Below are 17,453 nucleotides of genomic sequence, written 5' to 3'. Positions count from 1 at the left end.
GAAATGAAAAACCAGTTTTCATTTGCACCTTATAGCCTGAAAATATAAATGAAGTCGAGTTAGGTTGGTTCAACTGATTTTAAATGATGGTCCAAATATCTTTTTTTATTATCTGGAGTTGCATGTTGGTCATGCAAAGAAAACTATTTAATTGAAAACAACGTAACATTTCGCAGGTTTAGCACCTTTTAAAATGTGTCTTGATGAAAAGTCAGAGGATCACCGGTTATTATAATTCATTCAACCTCATGGGGACATGAATGTGGACCAATGTGTACAAATGCGTGCAATTTCATGGCAGTCCATCAAATTGTTTTTGAGACATTTCACTCAAAACCACGCATGTGAACGTTTATATTTTGAGACGGTATGGCACCAACAAACTGTTGAGAGTGAACCTCACTTTAACTAATGACCACTGGGAAGGTTTTAGAACCAGAAATGTATTTTCAGAAGAAGCATTAAGTTAATATAAGATGTATTGTGTGTTTGAGTCTGTATGTTACATTATGAAAGTGGCCTAAACCAATATTCTGGTTTGTGGAAAGCAAATAGGACATTGTTTTAAATAGCGTTGATGCTAAGTACATTCTGGTTCAGATAAAGCAAAATTGAGCAAACGATCTTTAAAAACTTGGTGTTTTTATTCATCAGAGGCATCCTGGTGACTGAGGAGAAATTGCTGACACTACATTTTGTCTTAAAGACAAGTTGAGACCATTAAAAGAGATTTTCCAAACTAAGTACTGTAGCATTATCAACACGAGATCCCTGGCGGTTGATTTAAAGGGAACATTAAGAGGAAACAGCTTAAACAAAGCCGAAAAGCTTTTTTGTTTTTGAGAAAACCCCACAGAGACATAGCATTAAATTCCCCCGTTGTTATTGTATTAAAAAAATTGGTCCCAGTTAGACTATATTTGGTCTGAAAATACATTTCACCACAACATTCACTTCCTTTCTTGAGATCAGCTCAGTGACGATAAATGTCTCCTTTTCCTCAAGGATTTTGTAGAAGACTTCTTTGTCTTCAGGTCCAGCAGCATACGGACCAGAGTAGCTTCCTCATCTTCTCCCTCCTGTTGGGGATAACCAAGATTTTCATTTTAAATCGAATTCATCCCCTGAGGAAAGAAGGAAAAATGACACAGACATATTAGATTTATTAGATTTATTAGATAACATGAAGCCAACTTGATACAACTCTAAGAAAAGGACTTCAGATTAAGTAACAGTGATTTCTATAGTTCAGTTGCATGTGTATTGCATTCATTGGAGCGTTTTTAACTGCATGTGGGTTCCAGGACGAGTACATGTTGTTACAGCTGATGAATAAGGGAACATCTCACTGTCACAAAATGAAGTTTTCTCCAAATGTCATTCCCACATTTTATCTATGATGACATTTTGGAGAAATGCACTTAATGGCTTTCTTGCCAAGAGTGAGATTGGCATTTAGCTTAGCTTAGCATAGACATTTAGCTTAGCTTAGCATAAAGACTGGTGGCTCGGGAGCACAGTCTGTCCAAAGTTTGTGTTTTTTGTACCAAACAAACAAGATATAGGCAGATTTTTTAACTCTGGACGGAGCCAAGCTCATTGTTTTCCTTCACTTCCAGTCTTTATGCTAAGCTACGCTAAATGTCTCCAGGCTCAAGTTCTTTTCTTGATGCACAAACATCAGAATCAGAACCAAGTACATTACAAATACAAGGAATTTGACTTGGTGAAATGGTGCATAACAATGAACACAGTGCAATAATCAAGACGTAATTTAGAAATAGAAACATATTACAATTTACAATAAAGTATAGTGCACAAACAAACAGCATTTTAAAACAAGTATAATGTAAGTGTAATGTAAAAGTGTCAAGTGTATTTAAATATAGAAACATAGAAGGGATGTGCAACGGAGTGTACCGGTAGGAAATTGTCCTGGGGATGACAGAGTCAGTGTCAGTCACAGAGGTCTTCTCATCCGACTTCAAGAAAGAACACCAAAACATAATATTTCCCCAAAGTGTCAAACTACTCATTTAAAGTGTAATACTATGACGCAGCACTCATCTGTTCCTTTCTTGAGCCGGTGCTCTGTTTGGAGAACAGTTAGACCTGTTCTACATATACAACCATGCAGCAAATCAGCAACAAGGTTTCAAAGTCAGATTCTGGATTTCTAATGTTCTAAACAATCTGATCAGTGACTGATCACAGGCAGCATGAATTAAATGAGCTAAGAAGACATCATAGTACCTGTGCAGCCACCTTCTGCTCTGGCTGAGGGTCTCACAGCTGAAACAGATTTATGGAAAATTAAAATTGCTCAACTATGGTCATACATACATGCTACTGTGTTTCTATACACAGCAAGTAAAAAGATCATATTTAATGACACAATTAGAAAACGAATGAAAGCCACAGACTTTGTCTCTCAAATGCTTTTCCTGCACTTAATTTGTCCTCAACTTCCTCTTCCTGGTTTTAAAACACATTGTGCGAGTCAGAGTCATCATACATGTAGAGGGAGGCAGTTTGCCACAGGAAATGTCATCCTGGTGTAAATATTGATTGCTTTTATGTTTAGGTGAGCTAAAGACAATGTTTCACTCTGCAGGAAGATAAAGTTGTATTCTATTCTAAACTTCTATTCTACAATAGATATAAAAGGTTAAATCCCGAAGCACAGTTTTGTCTCATGTTAACAAAAAGTGTAAAAACAACTCACTGTCACTGGAACCGCGGTTTGGGGACTGTTCACCAATCTCTTTCTCTGCCAAAATAGAAAGACAGTATTAGATGATGGATGACGTCAACAACGAACATGATGGAATTACAACTTGAGTTACAGGATTATAGGAAACATTCTGTGATTTATAAACTGGGATCTTGGGTTTGTGCATAAGGTTACGTTGCTTTATGGTTTATGTACAATGTGGTGGTTCAGTTTTCTTCAAGTCTGTCTTAAAATGATAATCACATGTTCATATGTGTATTAAAACTGTTTGTTTTTATGTTGGACAAACTGAAAGAGTCTTAAAGATTTCCATATCTGAACACAAAACTGCAACGTGCCCGAACACATGCTCATTAAAACATCATTTTACAGCAGAGCGTTTTGTATTCCTGCTCAACCAGTTCTCTTCCTGTTCATACTGGTTGGTAAAGGAGCACATTCAACGTGTGATGTGAGACAAAATACACAGTTCTTGTTCTTTGTTGACATATTCATCATGTTTGATTCATTTTTAACTGGTCTGTGCAAATGTTTGTGCGTTTGGTGTAAAACCGAATTAATATTGTGTTTTTGCCAGATGGTAGAAAAGCACAGGTTAATGAACAAAATGTATGAGAGCTGCATTCAACCTATGGGAGGCCCTGGTATTGTGCACGCTGGCTCACTGGAAAAGCTTAGGGACAGTTAATATAATTCATATAATTAATAATTAATAACATCGGTGCTTTTCCTACAATGACAAATCAAAATGGCTGCCGTGAAAAGGGTTATATTTAGCAGCTGTGCCATTTTGCTGTATTAAGCTGGAAATAAGCCTCGCCTGGACATATGCACACATGGGCTTTGTAGTTTTTATTTACCAGAGACTTTGACCACATAACAAGGATAATTGTTTTTTTTTTATTATTTCTTACAGGCAACAGTCTGCAGATCGGGCGTTTCCCCTGTGTGTGTTTGGAAGCAGCAACAAATACAGTAAAAAGCCCTTTTTGATGCCCAATGAGCAAGAACAGGTGATGAAGTGCATATAAGCTGCCCTACCACCCTGCTTCATGCATCTGATACACCTTTTATTTCTTTATTTCACCCTCAGATAGTTGAGTCTGACACTGCTCCAAAGCGAAAGTAAAAAGTAAGGCGGGTTGGTTCAAACTATTTTTTTCACTTTAAATTTCAACTTTAATATTGTAGAAAATATGCTGTGCTGCAAAATGACCACCTTTCCAATTAAACGTGGTCATTTTGTCGCTTAATTATCTCCAAGCACACTTTTAAGGGTTTAACGATGGAATATAGATTCTGCTCTCATTCCACATCAAAACCATGAAGCCGTGAGATATTTACCGAGTTGTTTTGCTTCCTTGTGGCAGTCGATCTTCCTCAATAACTCTACAACCACTGCAAGAGCCCCGGTCTCGGTAAATTTTGAAACCAAGACATTAGTGACCACGATGATGTTTTTATCCTCCACCTGGTTGCGTTTGACCCGCGGCTCTTCTTCACGGTCCAAAAGCTCGTCGAGGAACAGCTCAAAGTTGCCCATTGACAGGTCCGCCAACGCGCCTTTAATCAACTGTTTTGGGGATTTGAGGGCCATTTCTTAGCGAAAGATCCCGGACTGTCAAGCAAATGTTTCGATATCAGCAGAGGACGAAGAATAAGGTTCTCTTCGTTATGATGTAACTACATATACACGCAAAGATACATATGCTGCCTTCAGGGGCTGTCGGGAAATCTTATGCCCAAGATATATTGATAAATAACAGAATTGATAATAATTATTATAGTTGAATATAGTTGATAATAATTGTTATAGTTGAATTGCTTTAAACAAATGTTTTTACGAGCACATAAGACTATCCCAATTATCTTTGCACCTTTGCAACAGACTGTAAGCATTATAAATGATAATTTAGTGGTGATGGAAATTTAAAACAGCATATTAGTATTTCATTCAAATTCACTCCTGATTTATTTTTAGTTCATAAGAGGTTTGCAGTATGATTTAAATATTCAGAATTATTCCCATTATTACCCAAAATTGAGACTTTGTCAGTGTTTCGGTTAATTTCATGAAGATACAAAAACATCTTTAATTCAAAAGAGGAATAAAAAAAATACATAATTTTGCATTGACTGTTAGATTAATTGTAAAAATTAATGTAATTTCTAAGAAATTGGCTACTTTTATGATGATTGAGCACGTGTAAAGCTCTGATTGGGAGACGTATGGACAAAGGTTGGTCTGCCGTATCAGCAGTGTACTTTTCTCTCTCATCTCATGTAGCCTTATGGCTTTATGGTTGCTGTAAGGCTGTGATTGGGAGGAGTTTCGCGAACGGCAAATATTAATATTTCCGACAGCATTTGAAAGCAGCACTTCTTTTTCTTATAGGCGTAACCTACATTTTGCGCGGGCAATAATGTAACCTGAACTTTAGATCCTTCTAGAAGCAGATAATAAAAATGGTCCAGTCTACAATCAAACGCGCGCTGAGGCACGCGCTGGGGAATCTGAGTAACATTGACTTTCTTACGTTTTGTCAGGAGCTGAAGGACCGCAGAGAGGAGCCGCGGGTCCTCTACAGTCACGTGGAGGATAAAAGTGTTTTGCATATCACAAACCTGCTGGTTTCAACCTTCACTGAGCACGGCGCGCTTCAGGTGGCTCTGGATTTACTGAGGCTGATAAACTGCAATGAGGAGGCAGAGACACTGAGTGAGTAAACAATGGTGACTGAAGTGCGTTAAAAAGTGTCCAGCAAATACATGGCTCCTAAAATGAGTTCAAGCATGAAAATATCAAAGGACATTGGGACAGTCATTTTTTAAAACTGTATTAATTGGTTAAAAGTCTTGTAAAGTCAATACTGCAGGTCAGTGTGTATATTGGTGGGGTCTATGTCGATCTGCCTTTCACCGTATCATCTGTCTCTACAGATTCCGAAACCAAAGCCTGTGTGGACGTAAGTTGAAAATTTAAATATTCAAGGCTCTCTTTAAAATATTGGTAGTTCAAATGATACTGGTGTTGTCATTTTCGTTCTTCAGAAAGGTGACCCTACCTTCCGTAAGACCTCGACTGGGGAGTTGGAGACGAAGCCCTCCCAGGAGGCTCTGAACCATGCGGCCGGCCGGCGGCCTTTACAAGCTGCTGGACCCGGAGGTCCTCCTGTGTCGGTGAAGACGCCAGAGGAGGTGGAGGCTGAGGCGAAGGCACGCGTCCTCTCGGAGGGCGGGGACGCTCGCAACGAAAGGCTGGTTCTGAGCAGGTGTACGATTCAGTTTGGCCAGTACAAAGGTCAAAGCTTCAAATGGCTGTTGGAGAATGATGTGGGCTACACTGCCTACCTGGTGGCTGGTCACCAGAAGCAGCGACAGGACACAATGGGTCAGAACTCGATGACGGTCAACAAGGTACTGCAAAGAAACAGGACATGCTGTCTGCCTTCTGACATTTGCAAGCTCCCAAAAGTTTTTAGTTTCAAGGTATTATATATTATATATAAGACAAAACACACAGAAAACAAAGTTAAAGATGAACTTGACTGATAGCATTATTATTTCTTTTTTCAAATTTTCCATTTCGCAATTATATTGTTTTAGTGAATTCTTTTGGCCGCGATAATCATGGACTAAAAATGTGATATTGTGACAGCCCTCACGCCAACACACACCACTGTGCACCTACTAATCCCACTTTAAAAACAGATTTCCTCCTACAACACCAGTTTTAGTTGTGTTTTTATAGAACTGTATACATGTGTATTAAGGAGTCGTTTTTGTGTATTTGTCTCACATTTTCTTGAGGAACAAATCAAGTGTTTTTAATTGAATTGAAAATGAACCGTGTAGCTTTATTAATAACATACATTTTACTGTTCATGTCTTGTCATTTGAAGGATTCTTTGACCCGATACGCAATTGCTTACCCTGAGGTTTTGAAAGAAGTCCGATTTCATCGCGGGTACGAGAGATCCCTCCAGTCAGGCCAAGAAGGAGAGGCCCTTGTTGGATTTGGTCGTCACAGGTCGGACACGCTGCAGGATCTGTACGAGTCGACGGACAAGGACAAGATCAGGTTTGGTGGAACGCATTAGTCAACGGCGGTGGATCTTGGCGTTAGCAACGCTGGCAGACATTAAAGGCCACCCGCTCTACCCTTTTCTACACAGCTATGTCAACTTCCTCCGGTGGAAGAGGTCAACCTGCGGTCCAGGAACCAAAATGGACGTCGCTGTCAGATACATTTTGCAGCGTGACCAAAATCTGGCCACAAACAGGCCGACCACCAGCTTCGCCCCTCGAGGATTCAGAAACAGACAAACCAGAAAGAAAGGGGTCAAGAGCACCACACGCCAGCCAACTACTGCCTTAAGGTCTGTGTGTAAAGACTGTTTCTGTCGGTGGTGAAATATGTGTTGTTAAAGACCTCTGTCGCCTAAAGGTTTTCCATATCAATGTCTAATGCAGACTTGCTGAAGTAACTCTAAAGTGTCTGTTGAATTGCTTTGGCATTTTGTCTTTTGTTCGAATCCATCTCACCATCTCACATGAAGGACCATTCCCCAAATAGTGCTTTTTATTTCAAGTGATCTAGATTTATCCACTTCTTTCTTCTTTTAAAAGGTCCAGTATTGGCCGGACTATTCCCCGCACCTTCACTTTGTAGAGCGTGCTTAACACTAAAGGATCGTCTTTTTCTAAAACAATAGCTTTAGATCCCTTTGTAATTTTCTCAGACACCAGAAAGCTCCTCCAGACGTTGTACCACGTTTTTATAAAAGTACTGCTCATGGCGTTTAAACTGAACTTAATGTGTACAATCGGTATGTCTCTTGTAGATAATTTGATGATGAATGCATCGCCCCGGCTCACTCCACTGTCCTCTGCCTCCCCTCCAGGCGTATACGGAAGAAGCCGAAAAGTAGCTGGAGGAGGACATCATTCCCCCCGCCGCCCCGGTAGTGACCCTCGTTCTCTTTGGAAGTCAGCGGCCTGTCGTCCTCTCCAGACTAAAATAATAAAGGAGTCAGAAGTTGTTTTCACCAGTCATTTTTTTTCGTATCTCGTATGCTGTACAGATTGTAAAGCCCCTTCGGGTAAATTTGTGATATTGGGCTGTATGAATAAAATTGACCAAAACATTATTCATTAACATTAATGAACCCCTTTTTACAACTCTTGTGCTGTTTTATTGCAACTCTTGTGCTGTAAATTATGCCTTATTTTTTTTTAACAGTATGAACACTCATTGTTATTTATTGAAAGAGCATTTTCTGTAATGCAATCCTTCTTTTTAGGTGAAGGTAATGTAAAAACGGCCTGCTTACATACAGTAAAACGTACATAGAGGCCTTCGTCTACATGAAGCTTAATTAATTAATTCATACAAACTAACATATTGTGGAAATAGGATCAATGTTGATAAATACCTATGATTTTTAAGAAATAATGTGAGTCACAGAGGGAAGAGACCCAAGAAAGACTTTATTATGACAAAGTACAAAATATTGATTTGTGATTTGAAGTTGGTTTCTGCAGACGGCTGTCTTATGACAATATTCTCTCTGGATAGTTCATCATTTATGGTGCGACAATGTTCGTGTCCTGGATGACGTGCGTCGATGCATCGAGTGTTTCCCTGAGGACAAAGAGAACGACACTCGCTCATTCATGAATAATGGTAGTTTATGTCTTATATCGACGTTATACAGCGACCGCCTTCATCCGGAGATGTTGCTTTGTGAAACATATGTCAAAAGTGAAAACTGATCTTTCAACCTTTGAAATTGTAACAAAGATTACATAGATTGCATGCTGCCATTACTGAATGTAAATACATGAAATGGCTGTTGCAGAAAAAATGCAGCCCGTGAATAAAATCAGCAATGGGGTTTGATTTCATGAACATTTTGAAGGATTATGACTTTAATGTGACAAAATTAACAGCTGATTGTTACATGAATGATGGCGAGATCATTTAGCAGTTGGATCATGTTTGTAGATTGTGGGTATCTTGATTTTGATACATGTAATTGTTTTTATTCCTCTTCGAGAGAAAATAGCAAACTTCCAGCCTGCAGGCAGAGAAACGTGCTCTGAGATGTAAAACCAATGCGTACCTTCTCCCACCATGCTGGTCCTCCTGCTGCTCATGAGGGCCTTACATCTGTCAACATTTCATGACATTTTACTTTGAATCGTAACTCTACTCTTTGCACAATGTTGACAACTTCCGTGCATGCAGGACACAAACATTTTTGAGGTCAACTCACTGTCAAAGCGGGATGTTTAATGTCTTCCAGTTGTCATTCTGACTGTGAAAAAAAACAGAAACAAATGTTAAACAGCACTGGCACATTTACTGTTTATTACTTAGTCAACATTAATCTGGGTCATTGCCAAATAAGTCATTCGATTCCCAGATTGTTTATTCAAGTTATACTTTCAACTGTAAGAAAGGCAGCCCAGTCACGCATTACGTAATTTCCAGGAAACTAAATGAAGCTGCTGTGTAGAAGTGAAGAGGCAGAAACAACGTATTGATGATTCTTCAGCTGCAGTGCACAGACTCTGTCCACAATAAACAATAGCAGTGTACAAATAAAATAACATGCACGTTGTTTTAGGTGATTGTTTGGCAAACATGTAAAAAAAAAATACTATTCAACAGAGAGTATCAATCTTGTCTTCCAAAGGCTATAAACTGAATATGTAAAAATTAAATCTGACTTTTGTTTCGACTCTCAAACATCAAGATCAGCGTTAAAACTCCAGTATGTGGCAGCCTCTACTCTACTTGTAACGACATGAAAGCAGACACACTGGAAACATTTAAAAATGAAAGTAAAATCGAAAGTCGCTGTATTTCTTTTGTTTGTTCATATCGTCCGCGCAGGAATCACTTTGCTATTTATTTTGGGGTTATAGAGAAATGTGGTTTACAAACAGCAGTAATAACATGATATTCATATTGCAATTAACCACGGACACGCGCAGTATCCTGAAGGCTACACGGCGGTTTATCTCACCAAGTCTCTCCGCCTCTTCGTTGAGGCTCATCTGTCTCAGTATTTCCACGGACACTTGAACAGCAACGGGCTCGGTAAAAGTGGAAACTAAGACGTCCACGACTTGTAAGCGGGTTCTACCCTCCAGCCTGTTGCGCCTGACTTGCGGATCTTCTCTGCGGTCCAGAAGATCGTGGCAGAACCTTTCAAAGTTCTGACTCGACAGGTCCTCCATCATGTCCACTAAAGCCATCTTAATTGTTTTTGGAGGCATTTCTTAAAACGGTGAAGAGATCTGAATTTATTGATTTTCCCGTTTGGGCTGCAAGCGGTCGATATATTCCCCTCAACGTATCGATGAATCCACCCACCGTTTGACACATGCAGGAAGGACGCGTTCAATGCCGATATCCGAGTATCGAAATTATGAAACGCTAGGTGTCAATGTTACATAAGCCTTACTGTAACACGTCCTCTCGTCACGTAAACGCTCTGTGCCTACGACGAGCAGCAATAGATAAGGAAGAGCTTGTGGCCTATATGTGATATACTAACTAGCACTATGTATCGGGTTATAGCCAGCCTCGAGCCGCTACAGGCTAAACGGTTTACTCTCTATGCATTTATACTCCTAAAATAACCAAAACAATACAAATCTATATAGAAATATATCATACTTACAGCTTCACACAGATTGATTTGACCAGTAACCGAATATCATCTCAGTTTAATTATATTAGCAGACCACTGGCTCAGCTCCTGCAGTTTAACTTCTTCTATCAACTACATGTCAAATATAGATGTGTAATATATAAAACTTAAAATATTATAGCTACAATTCAACAAAAAGTATTCAACATTTTGCTGTTAAAGGCAGAATCCAGACTAAAAAGTGTGTGTGCATGTGTGTGAGTGTGCATGTGTGTGTGTGTGTGTGTGTGCATGTGTAATGAGACTCTTCACACAATTCTATGTTCATATACAGTTTATTTACACAAAACAATCATCACACAGGCTAAAACGTTCACAGTGCGTGCCTGTAAATTATCTCAGTTTACGTTATTCTGACTAGCAACAGAGGTAGACATGAGTTTTGTATCAAAACAATGATAATATAAATGCACAAAACTCTACAAGACGGTCATATAAACACTATTTACACATCGATTCCTTCTTAGAATCACATCAAATGAAAATATGGCCCCTGACGTTGCAAAAGAAGTATCTTTAATCCTTTAAGTAGCTTTATGCCCCATGTGCTGCAGTTATTTAGCCCTGAGGTGCCATGTGTTTAATGGGCCAGGCATTGGGAGACCGATCCATCATTTAAGAAAAGATAGGATCTGAATTTATGAGTTTTTGGTTATTTGACTCCCTGAAATGCAGCATGTATAAACCAGCTGTCTGTGACATAATCCCACCATGAGGATACTGTTCAGCCAGAGCTCGAGGAGGCAGCGTTCCCTTTGTCGACTGTGGGCCTCGTACTCCTGGTAGTCGTGTTAACCGTGTTCCTACTGAGACGCCCATGTTTCGCTGCTGTGCTCCGATGCCGCTGGCACCCCGGGGCACGACGGCCACGATTCTGTGTTCGTGGGCACAACGTTCAGACTGGTCAGCACCTCCTGTGCCGTCTTTCCCAGCATGCCCTGTATGTCGCAGACGAAGCGGTAGACGTAGCGTTTGCCCGCCGTCTTGTGGATGATGTTCTTGTGGTAGTAGTAGCGCAGGCCTCGGCTCAACTTCTCGTAGTTCATCTTGGGTTTGTTCTTGCACTGGCCCCAGCGCTTAGCCACCTGTGGGATTAACAAAAACACAGATGAATGTGTGTTTGTATCTGAGAAAAACAATGAATAACCCGTCCATGTAGCAAATGTGGAAGAAGTACTTAGATCCTTTACTTAAGTGCCAAAACAACAATACAAAAACAATCCAAAGTCCTGCAACAAGGGGGCCAAACTAAGCTTCACTAAATATTTGTGCTACATGACTAGCTAGCTAGCTTTTAGCAATTCAGCATTCATTGATGTTAATAATGTAATGATGCTGGTAGCGAAGCGTTGAGTGGAGCTTTGAACAGTGTCAACGTGATTCTCGTTGTTACGTAGCACAGGTTTTAAAGGAAGGATCATTTGACCTCTTTGGGCTTTGAACATTGATTTAACTTGAACCATCTGAGAAGTTTAGTGGAGAAATCTGCTCACAACTCAGACATCTGAAATGTGACAAGGGGCCCTGATTAGACGTTGATATTTGAATTAATTCTTAACAATGCATTTTATTTTACAATCTTAATCTAAAAGGTAAGTATTAGTTGTTAAAAAGTACAATATTTCCCTCTGAAATGTACTGTGATATAAGTTTATGTGAATGTACTTTCTTTCCACTACTGCCATAGTACTCCAAAACAAGAGATGTCCTCACCTCTGAGGGGTCGGACATCTTAAACTCCCAGCCGTCTCCCGTCCAGCAGATGAAGGTGCGACAGGCAGAGTCCAGAAGTAGCTCCAGTAAAAACTGCCACAACTGGATTGGACCGGAACCTGAAAGAATGAATCTAATTTTATTTTTACAGAAATGTTGAGTTTTGGTTAACCTGTTAAAATCAGGTTTTTATAACAGAAAACATAAAATCATCTGAATTATTACATGTAACACATGTACTTCAGTTATTGTTTGACTAACTTGAAAAAGTCTGAAAAATGGCCACTATGAGTGTTTTACGATATTTATTTTACTGTCAGAATATTATTGCTCATGCATTAATGTGGAGGTAGTATTTTAATGTTGTAGTTCGTCAACGTGGTGCTATTTTCTATATTTTATACACTTTTGTTTAGAGCAGCTCAGAAGAGATGAGAGATCAAACCTGGATAAGTTGACATTCCCGTCATGTGGCCCTCCCTGTCTAGCCTCTGGGGGGGTGTGTTCTTGCGTTTGACCACACGGGGGCAGTACTGCTCTGAGGACTGAGGGCCGGGGGCCGGAGGCGGGTGGGGTTGGGGGGCGGTGAAGCTGGGAGAGGAGTACTCGGGCCAGAAAGAAGAGGCCTGCCTCTGTCCGTCAGAGTCGTACAGTTCAGCCGAGTGACACGAGTAGCTCTGATCTGTCTCACCTGGAACAAAGAGACGGGATTACACACTGAACTGCAAGAGTTAGACCAGTCACGGGGGTGTTTTTAACATCCACAGGTGAAACGACTTACTTTGTAATGTATTGGATGCTTTTGCGGTTAGAAAAGGGCTGTGGCTGCCCTCCACAGCCGGGCTGAACTGTCCGTTCTGGGGCACCAGGCTCTGGTACGTCTGTGGAGACTCCTGGTATCCAGTTTGTGACTGGTCTACCGTCAGTCCATCTGTACATCAAACATAAAGTTAGATACAAAAACAAATCCCTTTAAAAAAAAAAGAAAAAGTACAATGAGTATGAGCTCACCATGTGAGTACGAGGTCCACCAGTTGAACTCCTGGTACGAGTCCAGGTTGAAGAGGGAGGTGTCGCCGGCACTCACTGCAGGAACAATAAAAAGAGCAACAAACAAATGTAAGATGAGTCTAAAACGTGGGTTGTTGCAGCACCCATAAGGGGTATGTTTGTTGTTGAGGTTTCACCTTTAGTGTCGTAAGGGTGAGAAGCTTTGGGTGGATCCGGGTAGCTGCTTTCTGCGACATATTGCTGCTGCTGCTGCTGCTGCACGGGGGCTTTACTGTCTAACAGAAAAGACAGGTCTTCAGGGTAGTCTGGAGGTTAAACACAATGCAGACAGATGGAGTCCGTAGGTGATGATGAAGGCAGGATAGAGGGAGAGTTCATGCTCGAAGAAAGGAACACACCAATTGTTTCACTCTACATTAATTCAAGTTCTTTGGTTGATTTCATCTCGACTGGGCCAGCTATTGTGGTTTCCATTGAATTCAGCACATGTCTACTGTGTAGTGAATGTGCTTTGAGATCATATGGTCCTTTAAGCTGGAGGTTTATTACAGCTCAGCTCAGCAAAAGAGTCATCAAGAGAGGCAAGATGGGGTGAATTTGTAAGTTTGTTGGTTTTTATCTTAAAGGTGGATGTTGACACACACACAAAAAGCTGCTTGTTTACTGTCAAATCAGCACCAGGCACTCATGTTTTTCAGCTCTATGGATGGGGGGAGCTTGGAGGAAACTAGGGAGGGAGGGGTAGGAAGAGACGGGAGGAAATGCCAGCGGAGGGAGTGTGACAGAGTAGTGATGGAGGTCTGGGGAAGGGGGAGGGGGTTACTCTAAATCTGTTGGAGGAGGAAGTCTGGAGGAAAGGATTAGGGAAGACAGAGAGGGGAGTGTCTTTAACCTGACCACCCTGTTTCTGTCTGTCTTTGCCTACCTCAGCCCATTCAAGCGTTATTCACACTCACACACACTCACACACACACACACAGCAGCACCCCATTATCCTGGGTTTGAGCGAGAGTCCCCGGGTGTCAAGGTCTCATCGAGAAACCTCTGACAGATGTGATGATACAGTCTGCGCAAATATTTCCTCTGTCCTTCAGCTGCTCAGGTTCAGAGGAAACAGATTGCGCAAACATAAAAAACAAAAACATAACTCTGTCAGGGCATCGCGGAGAGTTTAAACCTTGTGCCATCATGAGTCATGATGCGTAACTTGTGTTGGAGGAAAAAGAAAATACAAAATCAAGTGTAAGTGATTCTCTGAACTCACCATAAGATGCAAAGTCAAAGCCAGCCGGCACTTCCTGTGTCCTGAAGTCTTCTGTGTAATATCCAGTCTGGCAAATCTCCATCTGTGTTGAAAGAGTCCTGATTACAACTTTCATCATCATGGCAACTCTCCATGTTGATCAAAATCTAGAGGCAAAGGCAACATGAAAAGCCTTGCACTAAATATTGTTTTGAAAATAAAGAATTGAGTATATGGAGACTTCAAATAAGTAACGCAAGTTAAGTTTTTTTAAATTATATTTTGGTCAAAGTCATGGTATCATGCAGTAGTAGCTACTGTGAGGCCTATTTGAAAGAAACTTCATTTCTGCTGCATTAGGTGCTGTGGAGAAAAGTCAGACATGGGAGACATGAGTCACCTGATGCACAGCAACCTTTCTTTGTTAGATCAGTTACATGATCTGTTTCACAATGATTTGTCTTTTTAGTGTGATTCTCTTACAACTGAACTCGAGTGCATTGCCATGTCATTGAACGCACCGTCAAGGATTATCTCAGATAAAAAGAGACTTATTATTTTCATTCTCAAAAAACATTTGTCTTGTTGTTAGTTTACAAAATGGAAGAAAACAGTTCAAAAGCCCATCATATTTCCCAACCAAACTCCTCCGATATGAATGATTTTCTGTATTCCATTAAATGAAATTAAAACCTACCTTTATTTTCGAGTCTTTGCTGTCTGTGTTTCTGTCTCCAGGTTTGGTGATAGTGTCCCAGTACATCTCTTTCTATCTCGCACAGATTTACACACTTTATTTGCCGGCTACACGCACAACAACGAGTGGTCAGTCTCCAGCCGGAACGGTCCCGTTATAAACGCAGCGGAGGTGGGAGGGGCGCGTGCCCGCGCTCGGCGTCGTGACCAGTTTGTTAAATAGAACGTGACGTCGGTCGCACCCCCCCCCCCCTCCCCCCTTTCAACAAAAAAAAAAAATCTAAACACTCATTCATAAAATACTCACTGACATCGTAATGTTCCGGGAAAAATATATCACGACGAGTTTGAATCGATTAGTGGAGGAAGAAGTATTCAGCACTTAAAGTTAAGTGTCAATATCAAACTGTAAAAATACAAAAGAATTAGCAACAGAAATGACCAATCAAAAGTAGAGCTAGGCAGCAGAATGAGCCATTAAATGCTTCAGTATCCGATTATTATTAACATTACAATTGATGTCCAGCCTGTCCAGCTACCATACTTTATAAAGTGAAGCTGGTTGGTAGAATATAACATTGCATTTACTTATTAGGCCTGAATGTTTTGAGCAAATACATTAAAATTGTGCTTAAGTACTACAGTAATTGAGTAAATGTTGGCTATTTCGTTACTTTCCACTACTGATTACCGATGAGATCATAAATATATGTGTAGGATTTTTTATTGATCGCAAAAATTGACATGAAGGGAAAATTATTGACAAACAGAAAATAATCTAAATAAACTAACAAAAAGAATAAAAAGAATAGAGCTGAAGTTATTCAGCAATAAACAGTTGAGGCAACGATTCAGATTAACATGTTAAACGAATTTCTTATTTTCAGACTTTTTATAGATTAAAACGATGAATTGATTAATCGAGAACATAACCAGTGACAATGAAAATGACCATAGCCCTAAAAACATCTCATAAAGTGTTTATGATATGATATGAAAACCCATGCTACAGCAATGGCAACCTAACACATGCAGTTAGCCAGTCAACGCAAGTAATTATTGCCTAATAGGCCTATAAGTGGATATCAAGGGGAAGCATATTTCTACAACTTTACGCCTATTGAGGATTTAGTAAAAAAAAATCCTAAGAGGAAAACCATAAGAATTGATTACACGCTGAATAATAGGCAGTCAAAACAACCATCCGTGTTATTTTTATTCTCGGAATGGCCTCAACGTCTTCCAACGCTGATGCGGTCACTCTGATTGTCTGACAGGCGGGACTAAATAACTGAGCCACAGTTTGGGTGGAGATGAAGTGCAGGCGTTTGAAATCAGAGCAGTCGGTTTCTAATGAGGTGGGAGGAAGAAAAAAAACAAAAAAAACCTCTGTATCTTTAGAAACCATTCGACAAAACAATGGCCCGTAAAAAGCACACACAAACACACACACGCACACACAAGTACTCGCTGAAGAAAGACTGAAATCACGGCGTGAGTGGCTGCAGCAGATAAGGCCGAGCCCAGGGCCTTGTATAAACAAACAACTCTCACACACACACACACACACACACACACACAGCTCCATCTGGAAAAGTGGAGCTGGCTGAAATCGTGCGCGTCGGTGGGAGACGGGAGTCGTGATTGGGAGCCCCACCTCGAGACCTCGAGACGAGGACACAACCGGGATAAGGTTACACAACACGAGGTGATTAACAACCGTCTGCAGTGAGCGATCAGGAATCCACCTGGGAAAATGACACTGTGGGTCACAGCTGAAGTTAACTGTCACGGAGCGATAAGCCCGCAAACAGCGTCAAATCTGCCGGAAATTAAAATAATACAAGTTTTAATGGCACTCTGGAGCAGACGGTTCATGAAAACAGTCGTCGATGAATAAATGCTTCGGAAGTGTTTATTCTCAAGATTGAACTTAAATATGTCATAGTGTTCAGCAGTCAGCTGGTGGAGAAAGTATTTGGATCATTTAGTAAAGTAAAAGTACTAACGCTACACCGTGAAGTGTCCTGCACTGAAAAAGTAAACATGTCAATAAATCAGGAAAGAAATGCACACGAAGAAAAATAGAAAAATAAGAATAAGAATTGAATAAGAGGTAAATAAGGGGAAAGAATGAATTAAAGACAACGTTATGTGCAGTATAATATGAGGTGTCGTGAAGTGCAAGTAACACAGCAGCAGAATATCAATGTAATATGGTATTTTAGTATATTACAGTAAACTATATCATTGGAATGTTATGCATCACTACAAAAGCAGGCTCTTAACGTTAGTGTGTGGAGATTTAGTTTGTATTGAACAGCAAATAAAG

At 40.4% G+C, this 17,453-nt stretch overlaps 2 protein-coding genes and 1 long non-coding RNA gene across 6 annotated transcripts; all 3 read right to left on the bottom strand.

The window, feature by feature from the left end:
- Positions 1 to 909: 909 nt before the first annotated feature.
- LOC306782230 (apoptosis-associated speck-like protein containing a CARD) lies at positions 910 to 4,412 on the bottom strand. 3 transcript variants are annotated; one of them, XR_013772260.1, is made up of 5 exons: positions 4,079 to 4,412; positions 2,726 to 2,770; positions 2,254 to 2,292; positions 1,921 to 1,982; positions 910 to 1,124 (listed from the first exon to the last, which is right to left on the bottom strand). XR_013772260.1 is itself a non-coding variant. In XM_079275493.1 (4 exons), the coding sequence occupies exons 1-4, from the start codon at positions 4,329 to 4,331 to the stop codon at positions 1,102 to 1,104; spliced, it is 360 nt and encodes a 119-aa protein (XP_079131619.1). In that variant the 5' UTR covers positions 4,332 to 4,412; the 3' UTR covers positions 910 to 1,101. The 3 variants fall into 3 exon arrangements, 2 of the variants coding, with proteins under 2 accessions (XP_079131619.1, XP_079131620.1); XM_079275493.1 differs by lacking the exon at positions 1,921 to 1,982; XM_079275494.1 differs by lacking the exon at positions 1,921 to 1,982 and having other exon boundaries at positions 910 to 1,079.
- A 3,797-nt stretch (positions 4,413 to 8,209) lies between these two features.
- Positions 8,210 to 10,120, bottom strand: LOC306782231. Its single transcript, XR_013772261.1, has 4 exons — positions 9,769 to 10,120; positions 9,013 to 9,054; positions 8,860 to 8,906; positions 8,210 to 8,378 (listed from the first exon to the last, which is right to left on the bottom strand). It is a non-coding gene; the product is annotated as an uncharacterized lncRNA (long non-coding RNA).
- A 755-nt stretch (positions 10,121 to 10,875) lies between these two features.
- Positions 10,876 to 15,229, bottom strand: etsrp (ETS1-related protein). 2 transcript variants are annotated; one of them, XM_079275043.1, is made up of 8 exons: positions 15,123 to 15,229; positions 14,447 to 14,528; positions 13,359 to 13,487; positions 13,183 to 13,257; positions 12,953 to 13,102; positions 12,617 to 12,862; positions 12,172 to 12,290; positions 10,876 to 11,543 (listed from the first exon to the last, which is right to left on the bottom strand). In XM_079275043.1, the coding sequence occupies exons 1-8, from the start codon at positions 15,186 to 15,188 to the stop codon at positions 11,262 to 11,264; spliced, it is 1,149 nt and encodes a 382-aa protein (XP_079131169.1). In that variant the 5' UTR covers positions 15,189 to 15,229; the 3' UTR covers positions 10,876 to 11,261. The 2 variants fall into 2 exon arrangements, with proteins under 2 accessions (XP_079131169.1, XP_079131170.1); XM_079275044.1 differs by having other exon boundaries at positions 13,359 to 13,457.
- Between the last annotated feature and the right edge of the window lie 2,224 nt (positions 15,230 to 17,453).

Source organism: Melanostigma gelatinosum (assembly GCF_949748355.1).
Source record: "Melanostigma gelatinosum genome assembly, chromosome: 9".
In the NCBI taxonomy this organism is placed as follows: domain Eukaryota; kingdom Metazoa; phylum Chordata; class Actinopteri; order Perciformes; family Zoarcidae; genus Melanostigma; species Melanostigma gelatinosum.
The sequence above is the reverse complement of the archived record's forward strand: the minus strand, read 5'-3'. Positions and strand labels throughout refer to the sequence as shown.

Coding starts and splice junctions, on each gene's coding strand:
- LOC306782230 (XM_079275493.1), bottom strand. CDS start 4,331: ATGGCCCTCAAATCCCCAAAACAGTTGATTAAAGGCGCGTTGGCGGAC. Junction 2,293..2,725: donor AAACCGCGGTTCCAGTGACA/GTGAGTTGTTTT, acceptor AATCTGTTTCAG/CTGTGAGACCCTCAGCCAGA. Junction 1,125..2,253: donor AGCAGAAGGTGGCTGCACAG/GTACTATGATGT, acceptor TTCTTTCCTCAG/GGGATGAATTCGATTTAAAA.
- etsrp (XM_079275043.1), bottom strand. CDS start 15,188: ATGTACTGGGACACTATCACCAAACCTGGAGACAGAAACACAGACAGC. Junction 14,529..15,122: donor GCAAAGACTCGAAAATAAAG/GTAGGTTTTAAT, acceptor CTTTCAACACAG/ATGGAGATTTGCCAGACTGG. Junction 13,103..13,182: donor GTGGACCTCGTACTCACATG/GTGAGCTCATAC, acceptor TTTGATGTACAG/ATGGACTGACGGTAGACCAG.